The following is a 20600-nucleotide window of genomic DNA, read 5'->3' as shown; positions in this document are numbered from 1 at the left end:
GGTGATAGGACGTATTTGTTCTAGTGTTAAGTTGTACTTTATGGCCTTAAGATGTATTTTATAGTATTGAGACATTTTTCAGTGATAGGACGCATTGGTGTGTTAAGTTCTATTTTTTTTTAGCCTCAAGATGTATTTTCTAGCGATAAGATGAAGTTTTATTGTGGTAGGACGGATTTCTTACTGCATTCAGAGGTGTTTTCCAATGTTAAGACATATTTTATAGCGTTAAGATGAATTTCTTCTGGTGTTAAGACATATTCTACCATTAAAACGTATTTTCCAGTCTTAAGACATATTTTCTAGCGGTAGGACGTATTTCTTGCAGTGTTAAAATGTATTTTATAGTATTAAAACACAGGGCCGTCACTAGGTTTTGAGGACGGGGGTTCTTAGCCCCCAGGAGATGCACAGGATGTGAGGGAATGTTTAATTTCACAAACAGCTAACAAAAACTGATAAATTGCTTTTCCACTTTTTGGACAGATTTAGATTTACTCAGACATACTTTACTGTGTAAATGTTTTAGGTCACAACACAATAATTCAGGGCTGCCAACTTGTGACCTTGGAGTGAGGTTTGGTTTGTGTGTGATGCTGATGGGGGGGTCTGGGGTCCTCCCCTAGAAAATTAAGAAAATGACTGATCCTATTTCCTGCATTCTGGTGTAAGTTAAGAGCTTTTTGTCGTGTTAAAATCTTTTGTAACATTTGTCTTGGAGGATTTTAATGCACTCAACAGCTTCAAGTTGACCACATCAGCAACTAAACAATAAAAAGTGCTGAAGCAAAAACAAAACATAACTTCATAACTTAAATGATCCCTTCACTGAACAGAATTACAATCAGACACTAAACTCTATTAAAGGTCAAAACATTCCATGTGACTCTAAAAAGTCAACAGCTTTACAAACTCTAAGATTAAACTCTCCACAAGGATCCAAAAGAAGTTGGACTTCTACATGAGAGCTTTAATTCTTCATCTACTTCCTGAAAAGTTTGGTCAATAAAAAAGACAAAAACTCATATTTTCAGCTGAACTAAAGACAGACTTTGTGATTTTTCTGCTCACATGTTGTGTTGTTGTAAACCTACTAGAAACTCCTCACTTGATACTTGAACATCTTCTTATTGATAGATGCTGCAGTTTACAGATGTTCCCTAAACGCCTCACCTATTTGGTCGGCTTTGAACACAAACGCTTCTCGTCTCCATTTGAACCTAAAATAGTTAGAAAACGGTGAAATAAGGAGTTTTAATGTCAGACGTGCTTCAGCGTTTCATCTAAACGGGCTGTTCATGAACGCAGCATTTAAATGTGGATTTTTGCAGCTGATCATTGGAGCCCGGGTCAGGATTGATGTTTAATTAATTGTGCGGCACCAGAGATGGATCCTGAAACCTGGAATTAAAGAGGCTCCGGGTCTAAATTATTAAAGACTGAAGGATCAATAAAGCGTTATCAGTTCTGCTGTCAGCACCGCAGAGATTAAGAAAATAGACTTCCTATTTATAGAGTTCTCTCAGCGCCGTCTTCACACGGATACTGAGGGTTTGATTCTGTTTTTATGGACGCGTATCCTCCTGCTCCTTTAAACAAAAATAAAATCGAGCAAGAACATTTGGTCGTTTCATCTTTTCTGTGGACTTTTAACCAAAAACTGACATATTGGTTCCAGAAGATGCAGAAGTTTTAGTTGATGAAGACATTAACCAAATATAAAGAAGCTGCTGTGTAACTGCTGTTTTTAACCCTCCTGTTGTCCTCATTTACGGCCACCAAAAATTCCCAAAATTTAAGAAAATTTGCAACACCTGTAGGAAGAAAATTTCAATAATTCCTTAAAAGCTTCCCTTAAATTTGTTATTTTAAAAAAACACCCCCCAAATTTAGCAAAAAAATTCTTGTAAATATTTTTAAAAAATGAGTCCAAATCTTCCAAAAAAATCCTAAAAATATTGAAAATGACCACATATATATCAGTAAAACTTCTGTTTTCTTTCAGGATTTCACTGGATTTTAGTTTATTTTTTGTGAATGTTCTTAAACTTTTTTTTCCACCAAAAAATTTTCTAAAGTTTCCCAAAAATGTCGAAAATGTGGACGTCAGAAGTTTCACTGTTTTTTTTCCACATTTTCAAAAACACAACCTGAACAATAGGGGATGAAACGTGGATAAAAATATCAGTTTTGCAAAATCTCTGCATCACTGTGGACAAAGAAAGATGTGTTTAAAGAAGTGCTAAAATCTTCCTTTTTTTACTCCATCCCAGTAAAATACTGTCAAATAAAAAGTCCAGCGTTCAGTTTTCTACTGAACGAGTAAAAAAGGAAATAAACAGTGATGTTCTGTTCAGTCAAAGCAGATTTATATGTGCAGTATTTGATCAATTCTATAGATTTTTCACATTTAGTTTTACCTGCAGACTGATTGGTGCAAAGTGACTCATGACATATAATGATTATGTGAAAGTATTGTATTTAATATCAGTGTTTTTATCTCAAAATATCTTAAAAAGTAGAATTAGAATATTATTTCAAACAAAAAGGATTTACACCAAAACATTACCAATTTATGAAATGTTCATTTTACACTGAATGCTTGGTTTGTGCTCTTTTATTTTTTTACTTTCTTTCTATAAAACACAGATTATTCTGTGGAGTATTTTAGGAAAGACTTTTTCATTTTACCTGCAGAATCTCAGAAAAAAGATGCTGACATTACACAGATTGTTTGGTGCATCCTGAAAACCTCCTCATGTGATTATCTTCTGTTATTGCTTATGATTTAACAGATGAATAATGAAGGAAACTTGAGTTGGAGCTGCAGAGGACGGATGTGTGAAGCGAACCAAACGACAACCTCGACAGAAAACAACTTCAGCTTTGTGTTTTTGGCAGCGAGGGGCTCCGTCTGCTGCTGAGGACTGTTTGCTCACCTCCGGAGCGTCGGTGGAGGAGGTGATGGAGGTGGAGCTGGAGCTGCTGGACATCCGGTCGTTCTTCCCCTCGCCGTCCGATTTCTCGTCGGCGCTCAGCGAGTCCACGTCGCCGTCGCCGCCGCCGAGCACGAAGCCGAGAGCCTGCAGCGCCTGAAAACCACGACAGGAGTTCGTTAGAGAGAAGCGACAAACTTTCCTCCGACAGCTGAGTCACAGTTTCACATCCGTCAGCGATGACTGAGGCGTCGTTGAGCAAGGCAGCGAAGTGAACAACAACAACAAGAGGAAGACTGGCCGTCCTGGAGGTGTGAACGAATAAATGCCGTGTGAAGAAGACAAAGTGTGAGCCGTCAAACTGGACAGAGAAAGAGCATCCTCTGTTCTCCAAAGTTTCATTGTGCGAGTGTCAAACTGCAGAATGACGGACGGTTTGCTTCTGAAAGCTCTTTGAACCTTCGGCTGCCTTCAAACCTTTTTCCACCTTCACCTGTCGTATTTTTAAAGGAAGGTGAGGCTAAAGAAGAAACCTTCAGTGTTGATTTATGCATCAGTTTGACAAGAAGGAGGCTCATTAATCAACACAGCAATAAGTGGAAACGAGCCAGAGTTTGTCCGTTAGCTCCTAAATATGCTGAATATTTCCCCTTTTCGCCTGACAAGTCGTGTCCTTTTCCACAGTCTAAGCTGATCTGTTCCAACCCCACAGTGTTTTAAACAGCACCCCCATCTTCCAAGTGTTCTATCCTGGTTTTCTGAGCTGGAATTCTGAAGGAATGGATCCATACTTCTACTGAAATACAGTCTTTGGTCGACATTTCACCGACTTTTGAAGCTCTAAAATCAGTAGAATCTGATATGTGGCATGAATGACAAGACAAGGTTCCATTCTTTTGCTATTTTGGCAAGAAATCTGTCCAAAAAAACCTCAAAATCATCTAAATTTGATGATGTTTAAAATGAGATAAGGACTGTCCAAAGGGACTGACAATCTGTACAAAATGGCAATAATGAATAATTATTGGTCCTTAAAAATGAAAAAAAAGTGCACGTTTTTCAGACAATGATTGCAACGTGTCCCCATAAAGTTCCTGTAGGTGAATATTTAGAAGGATGGATCCATGTTTCTACTAAAATACAGTCTTTAGTCGACATTTCACAAACTTTAGAGGCTCTAGCATCCGTAGAATCTGATGTATGGAAAGTTTGACAAGACAAGGTTCCATTTTTTAGATATTTTTACTTTAAATCCTTTAAAATTGGTCCGCAGTCACTCAACTTTTGCCCAAAATGACCTGAAACTTGTCAAAAATCAACTAAAATTTGACCAAAGACACTCAAATTTTGTTCAAAATGACCTGAAACTTGTCAAAAAACTAATAAAATCTGACCAAACACACTCAACTTTTGCCCAAAATGACCTGAAACTTGTCAAAAATCAACTAAAATCTGACCAAAGACAATCAAATTTTGTTCAAAATGACCTGAAACTTGTCAAAAAACTAATAAAATCTGACCAAAGACACTCAACTTTTGCCCAAAATGACCTTAAACTTGTCAAAAAACAACTAAAATCTGACCAAAGACAATCAAATTTTGTTCAAAATGACCTGAAACTTGTCAAAAAACTAATAAAATCTGACCAAAGACACTCAACTTTTGCCCAAAATGACCTGAAACTTGTCAAAAATCAACTAAAATCTGACCAAAGACAATCAAATTTTGTTCAAAATGACCTGAAACTTGTCAAAAAACTAATAAAATCTGACCAAAGACACTCAACTTTTGTCCAAAATGACCTTAAACTTGTCCAAAAAACAACTAAAATCTGACCAAAGACACTCAACTTTTGTCCAAAATGACCTTAAACTTGTCCAAAAAACAACTAAAATCTGACCAAAGACACTCAACTTTTGCCCAAAATGACCTTAAACTTGTCAAAAAACAACTAAAATCTGACCAAAGACACTCAACTTTTGTCCAAAATGACGTAAAACTTGTCCAGAACGGCAGTAATTGTTCATTCTTGGCAGTGTTTCATGTACATAGTTAAACCTTCGTTGGCGCTGGTCGTGACGTTACCTTCAGGGCCACTTGCAGCTTGGCCGTCCTCTTGGAGTTGCCGGTGGCCTGGTAGCTGGTTCCCTGGATCTCCACGGACATGGTGAAGACCGGAGCGTGGACCGGACCGGACTGGGACAGCAGGCGGTACTGGAGGCCCGGGTGGATCTGGTTGAGACGCATCAGAGCGTTCATGGGGTGGTTGGGATCCGTCATCCTCCAGTCCAGGACTAAAGGACGGACAAAGAGGTGAGACGGATCTAGAAAGGACTTCAGCGAGCAGAAAAAGCCCAAACTCAACACCCTGGTCGTAGACATGGAGCCAACATTCTGCCTCTGTAGCTGCTAAACACTCAGCAGCTCCTCTGTTTGCAGTGAAGAGGCTTTTTGGAGGTTTATTTTAGCTGAAACCAGCTGCTGCTGCCGACGGTAAAACAGTGAAATAGTTTCCTGACAGCTGAACGGTGAGCCGAAGCTCCGATAAATCTCCATAAAGCTGCAGATTGAGGACAGAAAGAGAGGATGAAAACACGATCAGTTACACAAAACCTGCAGGAAGTTCAACATTTTCTAGTTTCTCAACAACAGGACGGCAACTAAAGATTATTTTATGGGTTAGATTCAGCTGTTTAGCTCATAAAAAGAAAGAAAAGGATAAAAAAATGTTGATCAGTGAATCTAAAATCCAAGACGACGTATTAAAAGATCTTTTGTCCACAAACCAAAGATGTTCAGTCATAAAGAAAGAGGAAAAAAGAAAATGTTCACATTTAAGAAGCAGATATCTTCTTTCTAAAAATAAAAATTAAGACATTTTATCATTTTTTTCTTCATTTTTACATAAAAATGTGAAAAAAGTTATGAATATTTAATTCATTTTATTTAATTCAATTGTCATTAATTAAATTTAAATTAATTAAAATAAAACTATTGATTCATTTTAATTAATTCAAATTCTATTAATTCCATATTTCCTTTGGTCTTTAAATCGTCCAAACTTACTAAATATTCATTCACAATAAACCAGGAAATATTCATATTTAAGAAGCAGAAATCAGAGAATTTACTTGTTTTTTCTTTTTTAAAATTAAGATCAATTTTATAATTTTGTCTTAATTTTTTAAGAATTAAAAAAAATAATTAAAATATTGTTTAATTTATTTTAATGAATTCAATTGTCATCAATTAATTTAAATAAATCACAACACTATTATTTAATTAATCTTAATTCAAAATTAATTAATTTCATATTTCCTGCTAAAAATACAGACTTTGATCTTGAAATCATTCAAATTTAATAAATATTTGTTCACAATAAAAGAAGCTAAAATCAGAGAGTTTAGACGTATTCATTCGATTTTAAAAAATTAAGAAGAAATCATTAATTTTATTACAGTTTTTACATTTATCTCAATTTTAAGACATTTTTTTAAAATTACAAATTTGAAAAAGAAATTCCTCAATCTTTTATTTATTTAAATTAATTATTGAAATTTTAATAAAAAAAATAACTGAATTAATGAACTACATTTCATTCATTTTAATTTAGAAAAAAATATAGAAATAAACTGTAAATAATGTCCACAGTAATAATTCATTATTTTACTGTTTTTAAATCAGGTATTTCTTTCATTTCAATTTTGTTTTTACATTGCAGACAGAAAACGTCTGATTTTAGAATAAAATGCGTCTCTACAGCCAAATAAAGAAAATAAAGTGTTTAAGTGTAAAGTCGCACTAAAGTGAAGAAGCTGAAAACACCTGTGATAAAATCTGAAAGCTGATCGATTCTGAAACTGTCATCTGGAAAATGTTTATTTATTCTGTTTGTTCAGTCTGTAAACAAACACGAGCAGGGAGGTGAAGTGAAATCACATCTGACAGAAGCTGAAATGAATAGAAAACAGTTCAATTCTCGTATCGGAGCCGAATGAAGCAGAAAATGAGTCAGAAACACGAACAGATTTCCTGCAGGTCTGTTGCTCAAACTCATCACTTTTCCACAAAGACTCACATTTCCCTTAATTGTGGATGATTGGAGCACAAGAAGCCACAAACAAACCGACCAAACTGCTTTATTTATCTGTAAAATGTTGAAAAAGCCTGAATCTCATCAGAGCCGCAAGAAATAACCGATCAGCTGTCGACGGCTGAGTTCATCACCAACTGATGGGTCATTATGAAAGGAGACTGTCAGTTAAATGTGGATCTTTTCTGTTTTATTTCCTCCTCTGTGACAGTAAACTGAATATATTTGGCCCAAAAAAAGACATTTATCATCTTTGGAACAGACTGATTGGCATTTTTCACCGTTTTCTGACCAAAGAACAATCAATCCATCACAAATAACGTTAATTAACAATAATATTTTGGCTACAATTTTTAAAATTTCAGATGTTTTTTTTGTATTTCCACCCTAAGAGACGCCATTTAAAGGTTAAATATCTCCAGAACTAAACCTTGGAATTTGGTGAGGACACAAACGCTAAAGTTTCCTTCAGATCTAAATGATTAAATGGATCCGGCAGAGGCGACATTCACAGTTTTTGGTCCTTGAAAATGGAAAAAAAGGGCAAAATTTTCTATTAAAGGCATTAGAGGAGATTTAATTTCCTACGACTTTGAACGTAGCATGCGCACATACAACCTCTCCCTCCCCCCTCTTAACATTTACGAAGACCCTCCAGAAACTTGCGTAGGACTCGTGAAGTTGTCTTTTACGGCTGGGTCCCCCTGGATCTTTATCTGCCATTATGTAAATAAAGATGAGCAAAACAAGTCTCCAGCTAACTACGAAGCTATACCAAAGCAACACATACAGAAAACACGTAAGTCCAAGGCGTACGTAATCTACGTAACTAGGCCTGAGCCGGAAGATTTTTGATTGACAGGAAAGGGAGCAAACCAAACGCCTCGGTCTGAGCGCGTTGATTGGCTGATGTTTTTCAGGTCCTGCCATGTCCACAGTTATTTATTTATTTTTATTCTTTTAGAGACCATACATACAAGTCCACTAAAGGTCAGTATATTCATTTTATGTGAATCAGACAAATTAAACAAAAAAAAAAAAACATCCTCCATAATGCTTTTAAGGGTGGTATTGTGTGTATTTATGGATGGATCCATGTTTCTACTAAAATCTAGTCTTGAGTCGACATTTCACCAACTTTTGAGGCTCTAACATCAGTAGAATCTGATGTGTTCGTGTTGTCTTTTTATCACTGTTTTCCATTTTCAGCAGCCATGTCACGGGCGCCGCTGTATTCTGGGCTCCTCCTCCTCTTGCGTGTGTGTGTGTGTGTGTGTGTGTGTGTGTGTGTGTGTGTGTGTGTGTGTGTGTGTGTGTGTGTGTGTGTGTGTGTGTGTGCTTGTGCTTGTGCTTGTGTCTTCTTTCTATACGCTCTCAGGTTGCCGCTGCAGCTGATCCTCATCACCCGAAGCCTGGAGTCTGATTTGGAACAGCTGACCTGAACCGAAGTCGGCCAATCTGGAGCCTGCTGGATCAAGTATAAGAAGCCGGCCAGCCTGGAGCTCGGCAGCTTGTTGCTGTAACCAGCCCTGCTCTTGTGCGTCGGCTTAGTTGAACATTGTTAGATAGTAGAAAACTCTGTATATTTGGAGGCACTCGTCTTTTTCGTTCGTTGTTTGTCACACACGCTAATTTTGATTGTTAGGATTTATTTTGGACAAAACTCTGGGTTAGAGTCTCTCTGTTTTTCATTTTGTATTTTAGTTGCCAGCTCTCATTTAGTTATTGCCTCCTTCTACTTGTGTTTGTTTGTCATAATTTTATTCTTTTATTAATAAATATCTTCAATTCAAATGGTTTTATGTTACTTCCCTTTTCCCCAAAACGAGCTGGGTTGTAACAAGCCAGTATTTAGAAAAAAAAAAGGTCTCTGCTGCAGCCATCAGCTCATTTGACTTGGAAGCATCTTGTAACTTTGAACATGTAACTCCGACATGTAGACGTCTAAGAACACCAGGTTTAGTGTTCTACCAAAAAGCCCACATCAAAAGTTGGTGACGTGTCGACCAGAGACCGTATTTTAATAAAAGTATGGATCCATCCATAGATGTACGCCCCCTGTCAAAAGTTTTGAGACACTTTCTCATTCAAATAAATTAGAATCTGTCTCAAAACTTCTGACAGGTGGTGTATCTACTTAAAGGTGCCAGAATATTAACCTTGTTTGAAAAACTTTGCATTGTTTCGTTTTTAGGGACCAATAAATGTTCATTGTTGTTTATTGGGTCATTTTCAACAAATTTTGATTCATTTTGGACAATCTTGTTCTTATTTTGAGGAAATGTTTCGTACTTTTTGACTATTTTAAATCATCTTGGACCGATTTTTATAACAAAATAGCTCAAACCTTTGCACTTTTTTTCCTTTTTCATCGGCCAATTATTACAAATTTGTCCTTTGCTGGTGCCTTTTAAACATTTCAATCATGTGTCTTCACCAAACTGTGGAAGTTTTATTTTTGGAGATACTGAACCCTGAAAGTGGTGCAATTGATGAAAACAAAAATAATTCTCAGGTTTGAAAAGAAAAATTCTCTAAATTCTGCCAAGAATGTTTTACAGAACTTAGTTTTGGTTCACAAATGAGCAATTTTTTGACAAACTCTGATATTACCTGGTTTCTTTGCTGGTTTCAGCCTCAGAAATTCAAAAACTTTATGCACTTTTTTGTCACGTCTGAAACTAAACTGAATATTTTTATAAATGTATGATTAAAACAGGACATTTAAAGACGTTACAATGGGCTGTTTTTGACGTTCTATTGATTAAAATGGAAAATAACTCTCAGATTACGGAGCACTGACAGTTAATAGTTGCAGAATAAACCAATCAGTGTTTGCTCTGTGAGTTTGCTGGTGTCTCAGTAATTAAATGGACCCTCAGTGGGACGTTCACTCTTGTCTGCTTCCAGCTCAGAGGATTAATGTTGCTGCTGCTGAACACGCGTCATACATGTGGTTCTGCACACGCTGAGAGCATTAACCCGGCAGCTGTCCATCAGCACCTTCACATCCACATTCAGACCGAGTGTTAAGTGGCTGCCAGAGCCTCACTTTAACACCTTCTAGTGTTCTCACTGCGACACAAAGACTGGAGTCTGTGGGCGGCAGAAAGCAAAGGATTCCTCAACGTTATCCATATCAATGCAATGGTGCTAAGGTTTTAAAACTGTGGTAGAATCATCTGCATACATCATTATTATGTAAAATGTTTCAAAAAATATACAAAATGACCCCAAAAAGACATAAAATGACCACTAAAAACACGAGATGACCACAAAAAGACAGAAAGTGACCACAGAAAGACATAAAATGACCACAAAAAGACGTAAAATGACCACAGAAAGATGTAAAATGACCACAAAAAGACATGAGATGAGCACAGAAAGACATAAAATGACCACAGAAAGATGTAAAATGACCACAAAAAGACATGAGATGAGCACAAAAAGACGTAAAATGACCACAGAAAGACGTAAACTGACCACAGAAAGACATGAGATGACCACAAAAAGACACAAAATGAGCACAGAAAGACCTAAAATAACCACAAAACGACACAAAAGATATAAACGGACCCCAGAAATTCATGGAACGACCCCAAAAAGACATAAGATGACCCCAAAAAGACACAAAATAACCCTAAAGACACAAAATGACCCCAAAAAGATCTAAAATGGCTCAGTGGGTAGAGTGGCCGTCTTGAAACTGGAAGGTTGCCGGTTCGATCCTCGGCCCGTTGTGCTCATGTCGAGGTGTCCCTGAACAAGACACCTAATCCCTAATTGCTCCTGATGGGTCGTGGTTAGCGCTTTGCATGGCAGCTTCCGCCATCAGTGTGTGAATGGGTAAATGTGACGTATCGTGTAAAGCGCTTTGGATAAAAGCCCTATATAAATACAACCATTTATAAAATACATAAAACGACCACAGAAAGTCACAACATGACCACAAAAAGACAAAATCAGCCATGAACTGACCCATAAAAGATGTAAAACGATTCCAAAGAGCCACAGAAAGACATAAAACGACATAAACTGACCCCAAAAATACATGGAACGACCATAAAAAGACACAAGATGACCCCAAAAAGACACACCTGATTACTAACAGCTTCAGTTTGTCCTGATGGGGACGGTTGTTAAACTCTGCTTGGTTCAGACCTTTTTAAACTGAACTGAAACAGCTGATTGATTCCTGATAAACCGCAGCAGGAAATCTGATAACCTGACATCATTTTCTGCTTCGGTCACACATCGGCAGACCGATGCCATCAGAGACACCAGCAGGACGACACCATTCATCCTCTAATAGTGGAAGAACCGGTCCACAGAGACCCCACTCAGTAGAGTGGGGTTATTACCAGGTGAAGACTGTCCACTCTCCCAGCGGGGTTCTGCTGTCTGAGAAGCCATCAGCTCGTTTCTTTCAGCTCCACCGACTCACTTTTCCAGCTTTTGCACCGAGTCTGTCAGAAAGCTGCTTGTTTACAACTGACAACACAACCTTTTGTCTCTGTCAATATCCACTTAGCTGCTGTTAGAGAGAAAACATGCCGACCGACCGGCCGGGTTTCTCACAAAGAGGTGACCTTCAGCATCCTTTGCTGATGTTCTGCTTTATGAAAGATTCACAGCTTTAACAGTCAGAACCCCAAAACACAGCAGCAGGTTGCAAAAGATTCTTTTAATTCTCTTTAGATAAAATTTCTATGCAAGACGAGAGAGAGACAGAATGAAAATAAAGTGAAACAAAATGACTGCAAAATGCCACAAAATAGCAATAATGAGGCAAAAAAGACTGCATAAAGACATAAAACAAGTAGAAAGCAACAAAAAATTATGACACACAATGACTGCAGTTAAACATTACAAGAAAGAGCAACAAAATGACCACAAAGAGACAAAAAATGACCAGAAGGAGACGAAAAATGACCACAAAGACAACTAGAAAAGCACTCAGAATCTTCTTCCAAGGCTGCGCATTCCCCCATAGTTTGTGGGCATTAGTGACATTTCGGACGACATACTAAACTATGACGTTTTTGGCCATATTTTGGACGACATACTAAACTATGACGTTTTTGGCCATATTTTGGACGACATACTAAACTACGACGTTTTTTGTCACATTTTGGACGACATACTAAACTATGACGTTTTTGGCCATATTTTGAACGACATACTAAACTACGACGTTTTTTGTCACATTTTGGACGACATACTAAACTATGACGTTTTTGGCCATATTTTGGACGACATACTAAACTACGACGTTTTTTGTCACATTTTGGACGACATACTAAACTATGACGTTTTTGGCCATATTTTGGACGACATACTAAACTATGACGTTTTTTTCATATTTTGGACGACATAGTAAACTACGATGTTTTTTGTCACATTTTGGACGACATACTAAACTATGACGTTTTTGGCCATATTTTGGACGACATACTAAACTATGACGTTTTTTGTCACATTTTGGACGACATACTAAACTATGACGTTTTTGGCCATATTTTGGACGACATACTAAACTACGACGTTTTTTGTCACATTTTGGACGACATACTAAACTATGACGTTTTTGGCCATATTTTGGACGACATACTAAACTATGACGTTTTTTGTCACATTTTCGACGACATACTAAACTATGACGTTTTTGGCCATATTTTGGACGACATACTAAACTACGACGTTTTTTGTCACATTTTGGACGACATAATAAACTATGACGTTTTTGGCCATATTTTGGACGACATACTAAACTATGACTTTTTTGGCCACATTTTGGACGACATACTAAACTATGACGTTTTTTTCATATTTTGGACGACATAGTAAACTACGATGTTTTTTGTCACATTTTGGACGACATACTAAACTAAGATGTTTTTGGCCACATTTTGGACGACATACTAAACTATGACGTTTTTGGCCATATTTTGAACGACATACTAAACTATGACGTTTTTGTCACATTTTCGACGACATACTAAACTAAGACGTTCTTGGCCATATTTTGGACGACATACTAAACTATGACGTTTTTGTCACATTTTCGATGACATACTAAACTAAGACGTTCTTGGCCACATTTTGGACGACATACTAAACTACGACGTTTTTTTTATATTTTGGACGACATACTAAACTATGACATTTTTTGTCACATGTTGGACGACATACTAAACTATGACATTTTTGGCCAGCCCGATCTCACGAGGATTCGTGAAACTGTCACGTAAATTTTTGTTTCGGTTTCGTGCGCACCAACACGATTTTGTCATGTTTTTCGTGCCGCTCACCACGAAATGCGCACCAATGTATTTTAAACGGCGGACTTTTCGTGCCACTCAGAACGTATTTCAAACGAATGGGTATATTATATTTTTAATGGAAAACCGTGGCGAATCCAACGCTATTTTTGCATGACATCGTCCCTAACCAAAACCCTAACCATAACCCTAACCATAACCTAACCATAACCCGGTGGTACACTTACCAATTTGCATAGGAATTTAAAGAATGTCCGATGGCCGCAAACGCGATCACACAAGCAGTATACGCCGATGGACAGCTTAGATCGCCATGAATCCACCGGTGTAAACCACTTTCACATGTGATTACCACAGCGGGTTTCGTTGTGAGCAACACGAAAAACATTTCGTGGTGAGCGGCACGAAAAACATGACGAAATCGTGTTGGTGCGCACGAAACCGAAACAAAAATTTACGTGACAGTTTCACGAATCCCCGTGAGACCGGGTTGTTTTGGCCATATTTTGGACGACATACTAAACTATGATGTTTTTGGCCATATTTTGGACGACATACTAAACTATGACGTTTTTTTCATATTTTGGACGACATACTAAACTATGACGTTTTTTTCATATTTTGGACGACATACTAAACTACGACGTTTTTTGTCACATTTTGGACGACATACTAAACGATGACTTTTTTCAGCATTTTCGAAGACATAGTAAAATTGACGTTTTTGCCACATTTTGGACGACATACTAAACTATGACGTTTTTTTCATATTTTCGACGACATACTAAACTATGACTTTTTTGGCCACATTTTGGACGACATACTAAACTATGACTTTTTTGGCCACATTTTGGACGACATACTAAACTATGACGTTTTTGGCCATATTTTGGACGACATACTAAACTATGACGTTTTTGTCACATTTTCGACGACACACTAAACTATGGCTTTTTTGGCCACATTTTGGACGACATACTAAACTATGACTTTTTTTTCATATTTTGGACGACATACTAAACTATGACGTTTTTGTCACATTTTGGACGACATACTAAACTATGTCGTTTTTTTCATATTTTCGACGACATACTAAACTACGACGTTTTTTGCCACATTTTGGACGACATACTAAACTATGACATTTTTGTCACATTTTCAACAACATACTAAACTATGACTTTGTTTTAGCATTTTCAAAGACATAGTAAAATTGACGTTTTTGTCACATTTTGGACGACATACTAAACTATGACGTTTTTTTCATATTTTGGACGACATACTAAACTATGACGTTTTTTTCATATTTTGGACGACATACTAAACTACGACGTTTTTTGTCACATTTTGGACGACATACTAAACTATGACGTTTTTGGCCACATTTTGGACGACATACTAAACTATGACGTTTTTTTCATATTTTGGACGACATACTAAACTACGACGTTTTTTGCCACATTTTCGACGACATACTAAACTATGACTTTTCTCAGCATTTTCAAAGACATAGTAAAATTGACGTTTTTGTCACATTTTCGACGACATACTAAACTGTGACGTTTTTTTCATATTTTGGACGACATACTAAACGACGACGTTTTCTGTCACATTTTGGACGACATACTAAACTGACGTTTTTGGCCATATTTTGGACGACATACAAAACTATGACGTTTTTGGCCACATTTTGGACGGCATACTAAACTATGACGTTTTTTCAACATTTTGGATGACACAGTAAACTATGACGTTTTTGTCACATTTTCGACGACATACTAAACTAAGACGTTCTTGGCCATATTTTGGACGACATACTAAACTATGACGTTTTTTTCATATTTTGGACGACATACTAAACTACGACGTTTTCTGTCACATTTTGGACGACATACTAAACTATGACGTTTTTTGTCACATTTTGGACGACATACTAAACTATGACGTTTTTGGCCATATTTTGGACGACATACTAAACTATGACGTTTTTGGCCATATTTTGGACGACATACTAAACTATGACGTTTTTTGTCACATTTTGGACGACATAGTAAACTATGACGTTTTTGGCCATATTTTGGACGACATACTAAACTAAGACGTTCTTGGCCATATTTTGGACGACATACTAAACTATGACGTTTTTGTCACATTTTCAACGACATACTAAACTATGACGTTTTTTTTCATTTTTTGGACGACATACTAAACTATGACGTTTTTTGTCACATTTTGGACGACATACTAAACTATGACGTTTTTGGCCATATTTTGGACGACATACTAAACTGTGACGTTGTTGTCATATTTTGGACGACATACTAAACTATGACGTTTTTTGCCACATTTTGGACGACATAGTAAACTATGACGTTTTTGTCACATTTTCAACGACATACGAAACTGACTTTTTTGGCCACATTTTGGACGACATACTAAACTATGACGATTTTTTCATATTTTGGACGACATACTAAACTACGACGTTTTTGCCACATTTTCGACGACATACTAAACTAAGACGTTCTTGGCCATATTTTGGACGACATCCTAAACTATGACGTTTTTGTCACATTTTCGACGACATACTAAACTAAGACGTTCTTGGCCATATTTTGGACGACATACTAAACTAAGACGTTCTTGGCCATATTTTGGACGACATACTAAACTATGACTTTTTTCAGCATTTTCAAAGACATAGTAAAATTGACGTTTTTGTCACATTTTGGACGACATACACACGTGGACAAAATTGTTGGTACCCCTCAGTTAAAGAAGGAAAAACCCACAATTCTCACTGAAATCACTTGAAACTCACAAAAGTAACAATAAATAAAAATTTATTGAAAATTAAATAATCAAAAACAGCCATCACTTTTGAATTGTTGATTAACATAATTATTTTAAAAAAACAAACTAATGAAACAGGCCTGGACAAAAATGATGGTACCTCTATAAAAGATTGAAAACTATTTGACCAGAGTGACATGATTAACTCAGGTGTGTCATTTAATTGACATCACAGGTGTTTCCAAACTCATAATCAGTCAGTCTGCCTATTTAAAGGGAGACAAGTAGTCACCCTGCTGTTTGGTGAAAAGGTGTGTACCACACTGAACATGGACAACAGAAAGCGAAGGAGAGAATTGTCCCAGGACATCCGAAAAAAAATGATAGACAAACATCTTAAAGGTAAAGGCTATAAGACCATCTCTAAACAGCTTGAAGTTCCTGTGACAACAGTGGCTCATATTATTCAGAAGTTCAAGACCCACGGGACAGTAGCCAACCTCCCTGGACGTGGCCGCAAGAGGAAAATTGATGACAAATTGAAGAGACGGATCGTTGGAATTGTATCCAAAGAGCCCAGAGCAACCTCCAAAGAAATTAAAGGTGAACTCCAAGGCCAAGGTACATCAGTGTCAGATCGCACCATTCGTCGTTGTTTGAGCCAAAGTGGACTTCATGGGAGACGACCAAGGAGGACACCACTGCTGAAAAAAACTCATAAAAAAGCCAGACTGGAATTTGCAAAAATGCATGTTGACAAGCCACAAAGCTTCTGGGAGAATGTCCTTTGGACAGATGAGACCAAACTGGAGCTTTTTGGTAAGGCACATCAACTCTATGTTCATAGACTCAAAAACCAAGCATACGAAGAAAAGAACACTGTCCCTACGGTGAAACATGGAGGAGGCTCAGTAATGTTTTGGGGCTGCTTTGCTGCATCTGGCACAGGGTGTCTTGAAAGTGTGCAAGGTACGATGAAATCTGAAGACTATCAAGGCATTCTGGAGAGAAATGTGCTGCCTAGTGTCAGAAAGCTTGGTCTCAGTCGCAGGTCATGGGTCTTCCAACAGGACAACGATCCAAAACACACAGCCAAAAACACCCAAGAATGGCTGAGAGAAAAGCGTTGGACTATTCTAAAGTGGCCTTCTATGAGCCCAGATCTGAATCCCATTCAACATATGTGGAAGGAGCTGAAACATGCCATTTGGAGAAGACACCCATCAAACCTGAGACAACTGGAGCTGTTTGCTCATGAGGAGTGGGCCAAAATACCTGTTGACAGCTGCAGAACGCTCATTGACAAATACAGAAATCGTTTAATTGCAGTGATTGCCTCAAAAGGTTGTGCAACAAAATATGAAGTTATGGGTACCATCATTTTTGTCCAGCCCTATTTCATTAGTTTGTTTTTTTAAATAATTATGTTAATCAACAATTCAAAAGTGATGGCTGATTTTGATTATTTAATTTTCAATAAATTTTTATTTATTGTTACTTTTGTGAGTTTCAAGTGATTTCAGTGAGAATTGTGGGTTTTTCCTTCTTTAACTGAGGGGTACCAACAATTTTGTCCACGTGTGTACTAAACTATGACGTTTTTTTCATATTTTGGACGACATACTAAACTACGACGTTTTTTGTCACATTTTCGACGACATACTAAACTAAGACGTTCTTGGCCATATTTTGGACGACATACTAAACTATGACGTTTTTGTCACATTTTCAACGACATACTAAACTATTACTTTTTTTAGCATTTTCAAAGACATAGTAAAATTGACGTTTTTGTCACATTTTGGACGACATACTAAACTATGACTTTTTTACGCATTTTCAAAGACAGTAAAATTGACGTTTTTGTCACATTTTGGACGACATACTAAACTATGACGTTTTTGGCCATATTTTGGACGACATACTAAACTATGACTTTTTTCAGCATTTTCAAAGACATAGTAAAATTGACATTTTTGTCACATTTTGGACGACATACTAAACTATGACGTTTTTGTCACATTTTCAACGACATACTAAACTATTACTTTTTTTAGCATTTTCAAAGACATAGTAAAATTGACGTTTTTGTCACATTTTGGACGACATACTAAACTATGACTTTTTTACGCATTTTCAAAGACAGTAAAATTGACGTTTTTGTCACATTTTGGACGACATACTAAACTATGACGTTTTTGGCCATATTTTGGACGACATACTAAACTATGACTTTTTTCAGCATTTTCAAAGACATAGTAAAATTGACATTTTTGTCACATTTTGGACGACATACTAAACCATGACGTTTTTTTCATATTTTGGACGACATACTAAACTACGACGTTTTTTGTCACATTTTGGACGACATACTAAACTATGCCTTTTTTGGCCACATTTTGGACGACATACTAAACAATGACGTTTTTTTCATATTTTGGACGACATACTAAACTATGATGTTTTTTGTCACATTTTGGACGACATACTAAACTATGACGTTTTTGGCCATATTTTGGACGACATACTAAACTATGACGTTTTTGTCACATTTTCAACGACATACGAAACTGACTTTTTTGGCCACATTTTGGACGACATACTAAACTATGACGATTTTTTCATATTTTGGACGACATACTAAACTACGACGTTTTTGCCACATTTTCGACGACATACTAAACTATGACTTTTTTCAGCATTTTCAAAGACATAGTAAAATTGACGTTTTTGTCACATTTTGGACGACATACTAAACTATGACGTTTTTTTCATATTTTGGACGACATACTAAACTACGACGTTTTTTGCCACATTTTGGACGACATACTAAACTATGACGTTTTTGTCACATTTTCGACGACATACTAAACTAAGACGTTCTTGGCCATATTTTGGACGACATACTAAACTATGACGTTTTTGTCACATTTTCAACGACATACTAAACTATTACTTTTTTTAGCATTTTCAAAGACATAGTAAAATTGACGTTTTTGTCACATTTTGGACGACATACTAAACTATGACTTTTTTACGCATTTTCAAAGACATAGTAAAATTGACGTTTTTGTCACATTTTGGACGACATACTAAACTATGACGTTTTTGGCCATATTTTGGACGACATACTAAACTATGACGTTTTTGTCACATTTTCAACGACATACTAAACTATGACTTTTTTGGCCACATTTTGGACGACATACTAAACTATGACGATTTTTTCATATTTTGGACGACATACTAAACTACGACGTTTTTTGCCACATTTTCGACGACATACTAAACTATGACTTTTCTCAGCATTTTCAAAGACATAGTAAAATTGACGTTTTTGTCACATTTTGGACGACATACTAAACTATGACGTTTTTTTTCATATTTTGGACGACATACTAAACTACGACGTTTTCTGTCACATTTTGGACGACATACTAAACTATGACGTTTTTTGTCACATTTTGGACGACATACTAAACTATGACGTTTTTGTCACATTTTCAACGACATACGAAACTGACTTTTTTGGCCACATTTTGGACGACATACTAAACTATGACGATTTTTTCATATTTTGGACGACATACTAAACTACGACGTTTTTGCCACATTTTCGACGACATACTAAACTAAGACGTTCTTGGCCATATTTTGGACGACATCCTAAACTATGACGTTTTTGTCACATTTTCGACGACATACTAAACTAAGACGTTCTTGGCCATATTTTGGACGACATACTAAACTAAGACGTTCTTGGCCATATTTTGGACGACATACTAAACTATGACTTTTTTCAGCATTTTCAAAGACATAGTAAAATTGACGTTTTTGTCACATTTTGGACGACATACTAAACTATGACGTTTTTTTCATATTTTGGACGACATACTAAATTACGACGTTTTTTGCCACATTTTGGACGACATACTAAACTATTACTTTTTTTAGCATTTTCAAAGACATAGTAAAATTGACGTTTTTGTCACATTTTCAACGACATACTAAACTATTACTTTTTTAGCATTTTCAAAGACATAGTAAAATTGACGTTTTTGTCACATTTTGGACGACATACTAAACTATGACTTTTTTACGCATTTTCAAAGACAGTAAAATTGACGTTTTTGTCACATTTTGGACGACATACTAAACTATGACGTTTTTGGCCATATTTTGGACGACATACTAAACTATGACGTTTTTGTCACATTTTCAACGACATACTAAACTATGACTTTTTTGGCCACATTTTGGACGACATACTAAACTATGACGATTTTTTCATATTTTGGACGACATACTAAACTACGACGTTTTTTGCCACATTTTCGACGACATACTAAACTATGACTTTTCTCAGCATTTTCAAAGACATAGTAAAATTGACGTTTTTGTCACATTTTGGACGACATACTAAACTATGACGTTTTTTTCATATTTTGGACGACATACTAAACTACGACGTTTTCTGTCACATTTTGGACGACATAC

The 20600-nt window shown here is 36.5% G+C and overlaps 1 protein-coding gene across 2 annotated transcripts in view; it reads right to left on the bottom strand.

Annotated features, from left to right (window-relative positions):
• Positions 1-20600, bottom strand: part of LOC110965142 (spermatid perinuclear RNA-binding protein-like) — a 133712-nt gene that overhangs the window by 17432 nt on the left and 95680 nt on the right. For both annotated transcript variants that reach the window (XM_022214079.2, XM_022214078.2), the window contains exons 12-13: positions 5022-5230; positions 2940-3092 (exon numbers count right to left, since the gene is read on the bottom strand). In XM_022214079.2, the coding sequence (XP_022069771.2) occupies positions 2940-3092; positions 5022-5230 (362 nt within the window). The remainder of the gene's footprint in view (positions 1-2939; positions 3093-5021; positions 5231-20600) is intronic.

This window comes from Acanthochromis polyacanthus, chromosome 7, assembly GCF_021347895.1.
Source record: "Acanthochromis polyacanthus isolate Apoly-LR-REF ecotype Palm Island chromosome 7, KAUST_Apoly_ChrSc, whole genome shotgun sequence".
NCBI classification, from domain to species: domain Eukaryota; kingdom Metazoa; phylum Chordata; class Actinopteri; family Pomacentridae; genus Acanthochromis; species Acanthochromis polyacanthus.
The sequence above is the reverse complement of the archived record's forward strand: the minus strand, read 5'-3'. Positions and strand labels throughout refer to the sequence as shown.